The following is a 7,366-nucleotide window of genomic DNA, read 5'->3' as shown; positions in this document are numbered from 1 at the left end:
TTGACCTCAACATGAAACGGCTTGGGATTCATTTTAAAAACGACTCGTTTCAATGAATCAGAGTCGACTCTTTCTTCTTTTGAGAGACAATAACTTCATACACGGTGCACTTTCAGATTTAAAACTTGGCAGGATGTTTTCATTCACGTAGAGCTGTGTTACACACTGCATGAAAGGGGCACTTTAAAAACCTGAAATAATTGTATCATGCTTTCAAGAAAAGAATTAAATGGCACACGTTTTTAACATATTATAACAGGAACTAATTCTTGAGCACCAAATCTGTATATTAGAATGATTTCTGAAGCATGTGACACCTAAGACTTAAGACACTTACGATAAAATTCTTAATCAGATATGAGCATTTGAAGCTATCATAAGATTGTTGCAATATGCCCTTTCTGAGTAGATGAAACTATTCATTGTATTCCGGAAAAAACACCAGAAAATCCAATTACACAAACCTGCTCTCCCCTGCCTCCCTTTTCATATAAATAAAGCTACCACATAACAGATGGCATTCCTTTCTCACTCATCTGATGGTCATTTCTCGTAGGCAGGAGATGGACAGCCTTCAGAAGCAGATGGAGGAACACACGGTCACAGTGACGTCGTTGGCCAGTGCAGAGGAGGAGCTCCAAAAACTGGGGCTTCATGACAACAGTAGCAACGACTCACCTGATAAAGAAGAGAACGATAAGATACAGGGAGAGATGCAGCCCTCGTAATACACAAAGAATCCACAAAGAGAAAGTTCCGTTTTATCTCTATGGGCACTTTTAAGTTTCTTTCTTTATTTCTTATCAACCGCCAATATTTGGCTTTATCCCTTCCTAACCAAGATTGTTCGGGTGAAACCAACCACAGCTTTATTTTCGGGGGTCACTTTGTTGTTTGTTTGTGTTGTAATCACTTTTTATTTTCACATTGAACGTATAGAGCTGCTCTCTCCGTCTAGCTGTTCTGTTTATCTCGCTTGTAGTTTCACAGTAGTCGCCCACCTGATGTTCAGCTTCGATTTTGTTTTCTTTCTCATCTCATAAGAGGTTTGTGAGGGCTACTGCTAGGCTGCTTAGTCCTGCAGAAGTGAGGAAAAAAAAAAAAAACACGCACACAAATGTGATCTACAACAAACATCCAGGGCACCAGACTCCAGTGTTGTAGTAACTAGTGACCTATCGACCTGATTGGTCAGATATATATCCTATATATCTCACAGCTGAACTGTTCTTCCAATCCTCTGTGCCTGTGAATGAGCTGACCTCTCATCACTGGACAGATGCCTGATCTAGAGCTGTTCCCTGCAATATAATGCAAATATTACCTACTAAACCATACGAGGCCCCATATCAATCACGCATTTTAGAGCACAGACTCCCCCAAAAACCGAGCGTTCTTAGTTTTCCCAGGCCTCAGATCACGTCTAAAGCGATGCTGACAACTTAACATACACACTGTGTACTGCTTTACCCACAAGTCTCAGAGTTTAGATCCACTGTTCTTTGTGGGGACCTTAAGGATGCGCTTACAATATTATACTTCGCACTACGGCCTCTTTCTGATTGAAACTCAGGACCTGAAGCCCCAGGAATGTACGTGTGAGACTGGGAGAAAGTATAGTAGCCCATTTGTTTGGGGTAATATATATTAATAGATCAGATCATCCAATATCAGCAAGTATCTGGGTTTTGTCTACGGTTTGCAGATGTTAGATCTCATAGAAAAGGTCTGTCAGAATTCGACTAGTTCTGTTTAGGGCTGCGCCTTAAAATGAATCCAATAAGGAAACCTTTAAATACTGCTAAAAATGTATAGCTTGAATTAAGTTTTTCTGTAGAGAGATCTTGGGAAATAATGTAAAATAGGTTGAATGTGCTCTCGGAAGCGCTGTTGAGTGTGTTGTACGTATTTGATTACGGTATACTACCGTAAAATTAATGTCCAATACATGTAATGTCCAATACAGTTTTTCACCATATATAGTAGGGGAATTTACCGTTAACCATTTAACAGGTTTTTACTGTAGCATTTTTACAGTCTTTTACCGTTAAATTCACGGTCATTTTTTACAGTGTAATCTCATTTAAGCTTTATACAGTAATATAAGCTAAATAGGTTGCACTTTATTTTGTTACAGTGTAATTATACAGTTAAGTACTGAATAATATAAATTAACTACATGCACTTACAATATGCTTAGGTTTTAATTTATTGTTATTATAATAGTAAGCACATGTAACACGGACACCTTTTTATGAATTTTCATTAATGACTGTTTTACACAATTTAGATTCAAATGGATAAATATAATTGATAATGGCATGACAACTGGGGCTTGTTTCATAAAACAAGTTTACCAAACAAGCCAGGCTTATATCAGTTAGTCTGACTTATTTTGAACCAAATGAACTGACAATACATCAGACAAACTCAAATAAATCTGGCTTAGTTGGTAAACTTGTTTTATGAAACAGGCCCCTGGAAGGCACTTGCCAAATTAAACATAATAACGTGAAACAATACAGCACACTACAGTTTAAAACGTTTATCGTTACATACTGTGTACTGCTTCACAAGCATTTGTTTGTGATCAACTTTTTAATCATTTTAATGTACACGTAATTTAATAAATACACAAGTCAGCCACTAGGCAGCGCTGCTAAAACCCGTTCAAAAACGAGCAAAGACGCATCGAGCAAGAGAGACTTCCGGGAGGCACGCTTTGCTCCAGTGTTGCCGAGTCCGCGGTTTTCCCGCGGAATTGGGAGATTTGTTAAATCAAATGAAAAATTGTGTGTTTGATTGGTCCAGACGCTACATACTATTAGTGCAGCAGGGAGACCGTGCCACATTAGACAACTTCAAGCTGTTGTGGTTGCACTGAGACAGCGCTCGTGTATGTTGTAAACATTACTATCTGTCACAGTGTTGCCAAGTCTGCGGTTTTCCCATGGAATTGGGCTACTTTAACACTGTTGTCGCGGGTTGTTTTTCATGTCCGCGGGTTGAAGCGACCCCAATAACGCATGCGAATTGTACCGGAGGAACCCCGCCAAAAAACGTGTATTTTACCTCCGGGAACGCGATTTTTATTTATTTATTTTTTACCGGGGAACCCCCCTCGAAACGCGATTGGGCTAGTTTTGAGTAGCAACTGGGCGGGTTTTGTTACGAAATCTGGCAACCCTGCTTTGCTCAGACGTTAACTTGAAACAACTAGCGAGATCTCTGTGAACCCCATATTTTCATTTGTACATGATTATAGCTGTTTTCGTACAGAAAGAGCCATTATCGAGGGCGAGATAGTTTCTGTTTTGCCGCAATAAGTGTCAATAGGCATGGCTGTATGGAAACTAAGCATGTAAGTTAACGTAAGGAGCTCTTGGTGTGCAACCCATCTCCACCTGCAGCCTTCATAAATTTGCAGACAGAAGCAGAGGTAACGTTAATATCTAGATTCTCTTATCTGGCTGAGTTTTTGACAATATTTGGCCGAGATAAATCTGAGGGTGCAAAAAAAAATCTAAATATTGAGAAAATCGCCTTTAAAGTTGTCCAAATGAAGTTCTTAGCAATGTATGTTACTAATCAAAAATTAAGTTTTGATATATTTAAATATTGAGAAAATCGTCTTTAAAGTTGTCCAAATGAAGTTCTTAGCAATGTATGATCTTAATCAAAAATTAAGTTTTGATATATTTACGGTAGGAAATTTACAAAATATCTTCATGGAACATGATCTTTACTTAATATCCTAATGATTTTTGGCATAAAAGAAAAATCGATCATTTTGACCCATACAATTTATTGTTTATCAAGCGAAGCTATTGCTGCAAATATACTCGTATATATTTCTGTGGGGCAGTTCAGATGCAAAAGCCTCTAAGTGCCATTTTTATCAGGCTCTTATGTTTAGATTCAGTCATTTTACTCTAATGGCAATGTATAGGTCCTTTTCTATGCAATAAAAGTGAAATAACTGAACATAAATCTAGGAGCCTGATAAAAATGCTCATTTTAGAAGAAAATGTTAAACGGCACTTAGAGGCTTATGCATCTGAACTCTTTAAATGTAAAATATTTCAGGGTAATCATTACAAAATATAGTTTGTGTTTATCTTTCCTACATTTCTGCAAATACTGATCCGCAAGGACATAAGGGAGACGTTTAGAAGCTTGCGTTCTGCAAGTGAACGTCGCTTTATGCCCAACTCAATCCAAGCAGCTGATTCCTTAACCATCTTCAAGAAACGAGTAAAAACACATCTCTTCCATCTTTATTTGCCCCTCTAACTCTAACACTCTCTATTCTAATTCTATTCTTAAAAAAAAAACTTGTCCCTTTTAGACTTGCACTCCATTAATTTACTAACTGCGTGTTTTGTTAAAAAAAACGAACTAGCTTCTCTATTCTTTTTGTGTTTTATCTATTTGTTTTCTTTTTATTATAAAATTAACAAAAAGCAAAAAAAAAGGCCTCTAACACAAGCTTGCTCTATTCTTTTTCCTTTCATTAAAAAACCCTAACAGACTTGTCATAGCACTTGCATATCATTGCTCTTTTGTTGATTTTGATTGCTTCCATTGTCCTCATTTGTAAGTCGCTTTGGATAAAAGTGTCTGCTAAATGACTAAATGTAAATGCGTCTCTAATTTTGTGTATAATACTTGGATAATGTACCATTTTCCACCCCAAAATGAGTTGAATTTGTGAACGAATCGTTCAGATCTCTTTCGTGAACCTGTTCAGTCGATTCACTGAAAAGATCCGATGCACCCGGCGTTTGAAACACATGAACCCTGCCTGGCGCAGTGAGCAGGCGCAGACCGTTCCACGCGCATGCGCAGACCGAGCAATAAACAGCGCGACCCTTCCAGAGCGTCCGCGCCGTTCACACTCATATAAACGTTTAATAAATCACACATGCACACGAGTTTCCATCGCGCTCGGCGTCACTGTTCAGCTGATAGATGGTAAGTGGTGCAAAAATGACGGGTGACATTTAAATCTCCCGTGTTTTGATCTATCATCTCTATTATTCAGGATCGTGGAATATACAGACAAAAACTACAATGGATTGTAGTTTGGGCGTGACGCCTCGGTTTCAATAAACTTTTTAGATGTTACAGATGCATGCTTGCCTCACAGGGGATGCGATTTAGAGGAGTTTAGTTCAAACCAAACGCGACCGGTGCCACGATTTGTGCAGCCCCGCTTCGTGTCGCACGTTTTTGATCCGTTACAATGCAAAAGAGCTTGAAGCTGTCAGTTTAACTGCCGCGATGACGCGCCATGACGTTATAGCGCGTTTCATAAACGTAAATTATTTATATATATTTTGTCATACTGAGAGAACTTTGGTTTCGTGTTGATTGGAAAAAACGACGGACAGTGCCTGCTTAAATACATAACTAATAAAGTAAGTGATGTCCTTTTGAACTACCACCAAAGTTACATTAGATATAGATACAGATTGCTGTTTTTGTGATTCCTCTAGTGAAAATGCACCTCATGTTTTTTGGGATTGTCCTTATACAAAATAATTTTGTGTTGTTTTTGTTGTTGTTTATTAACCAAATTTGCTTAGGGGTGTCTCAGTGCTGTTAAAGCCACGTGTTTGGTTTCTAAAACCTAAACAACAAAGAGAATGAGTATTTTATTGTTAATCTTTTATTGCTCTTTGCCACATTTCACATGCAAAAATTCAATCTTTATTTTTGTTGGCTTAAAAAAAACAGATATCAAGCAATATATACAAGCTATTTCTTCATCAAAGAACTCCAAGGGTCTTAAGACAGTGAACCTGTGCTTCCCTCTTAATTTATATGGTTAAATGATGCAATTTTTTTCAATGTCATATCTCATCATTTTATATATGTGTATCAATTTTTATTTGTAATTTAAAACAGATATCAAGCAATATATACAAGCTATTTCTTCATCAAAGAACTCCAAGGGTCTTAAGACAGTGAACCTGTGCTTCCCTCTTAATTTATATGGTTAAATGATGCAATTTTTTTTCAATGTCATATCTCATCATTTTATATATGTGTATCAATTTTTATTTGTAATTTTAAATTTTTATAATGTTTAATATTTATTTTATAATTGGTGCTTTTCATTCCTAGTGATGTGTACTATATTAAGTCTGTACATTTGCATTTGTTCTTCATGTGTGTTTTTTTTGTGATGCCTTGACAATAAAAAAGGAAGTATGTTGTTTCTGAAAAGCACCAGTAGTGCGGCAGAACATGTAAAGTGCCCTACCTGTTTTATACTACGTTTGTTACCAGTCCCAGCTGATGCTGTTATCAGCATGAGACATGTGGGGGTTTTGCCCGGTTATACTCCCTTTTCTGCTTTCATATCAATTTCTGTTTGAATTTTTTTGCTGATCAGGTAGCCGTAGCAGCAGAAGCATGGACGCTGTCCTGAGCAGGTTGAAAGGTCTCACTGCTGACGAGTTGAGGGAGGAGATCATTAAAGCCAACTTGAAATGTGGCCCCATCACCGCCACGACAAGAGCCATATTTGAGCGTAAGCTTGCCAGGACTCTGGTGGAGAACGCTGGACTTACCGAGCCCGACAGCAGCGGTGGTAACAGTGCCTGGTTGGACAGCTCTGGGAGTGTAGTGCCACCCTGTGCCACATCAGCAACCCAAGATTCGGTCACAGGTGAGGATGGGGATTTTGGGTACGGCATGGGCCTTAACCCACCTGAGGAGGAGGCTCTGAGTGGAACGGTGTGCCCTTGTAATGTGGAGAATTCACAGTCGGAGACACAGACTCCCTCGAAAACCGCACAGGGGTCGCCCACCTTTTTCTACGGAGTGTGTCCATTGTGGGAGGATGTGCTGGCTAGGAATGGTAAGAGTTTTTACCTTTACTTTAGACACCTGGTACAAGACTGAGAGTTGTACACTAATGTTAAACCGTTTAAGGTCGGTAAGATTTTTAAAGGGGTCATATGATGCGATTTCAATTTTTCCTTTCTCTTTGAAGTGTTACAAGCTCTTGGTGCATAAAGAAGATCTGTAAAGTTGCAAAGACTAAAGTCTCAAATCCAAAGATTTTATTTTTATATTCTTTATAAAAGTTAAGAGTTAGCCACACCTACCTAAAACGGCTCGTTCTAACACGCCCCCACATACCTACGTCACGATGTGGGAAGATTTGCATAACACAGCCCAAATGTTCACGCAAAGAAAGAAAGCGTAACTTTTATTCTCGCTGTAGTATTGTTGCCACCGCCGCCATGCTGTGAAGGCGCTGTGTGCTTCGTTGTGAAAGCGAAACAACTTTGTTTGGCCTTCCAAAAGAGGACGATATCCACTTCGTCTTGCGTAGAGCTGCTCCGTGCTGGTT

The 7,366-nt window shown here is 38.7% G+C and overlaps 2 protein-coding genes across 2 annotated transcripts in view; both read left to right on the top strand.

Moving 5' to 3' along the window:
- The window catches only part of LOC107752144 (golgin subfamily A member 3-like), a 22,449-nt gene extending 20,546 nt beyond the window's left edge, over positions 1–1,903 (top strand). Inside the window, exon 23 of the mRNA XM_016568032.1 lies at positions 557–1,903. Coding sequence (XP_016423518.1) covers positions 557–728 — 172 coding nt within the window. The 3' untranslated portion in view covers positions 729–1,903. The remainder of the gene's footprint in view (positions 1–556) is intronic.
- Positions 1,904–3,212: 1,309 nt separating this feature from the next.
- Positions 3,213–7,366, top strand: part of LOC107752143 (ankyrin repeat and LEM domain-containing protein 2-like) — a 10,021-nt gene continuing 5,867 nt past the window's right edge. Inside the window, 2 exon segments of the mRNA XM_016568031.1 lie at positions 3,213–3,439; positions 6,401–6,868. Of these exon segments, the coding sequence (XP_016423517.1) occupies positions 6,421–6,868 (448 nt within the window). The 5' untranslated portion in view covers positions 3,213–3,439; positions 6,401–6,420.

This window comes from Sinocyclocheilus rhinocerous, unplaced genomic scaffold, assembly GCF_001515625.1.
Source record: "Sinocyclocheilus rhinocerous isolate Xijiao unplaced genomic scaffold, SAMN03320098_v1.1 scaffold1312, whole genome shotgun sequence".
Classification (NCBI taxonomy): domain Eukaryota; kingdom Metazoa; phylum Chordata; class Actinopteri; order Cypriniformes; family Cyprinidae; genus Sinocyclocheilus; species Sinocyclocheilus rhinocerous.
This window is presented reverse-complemented; position numbering and strand designations above follow the sequence as displayed.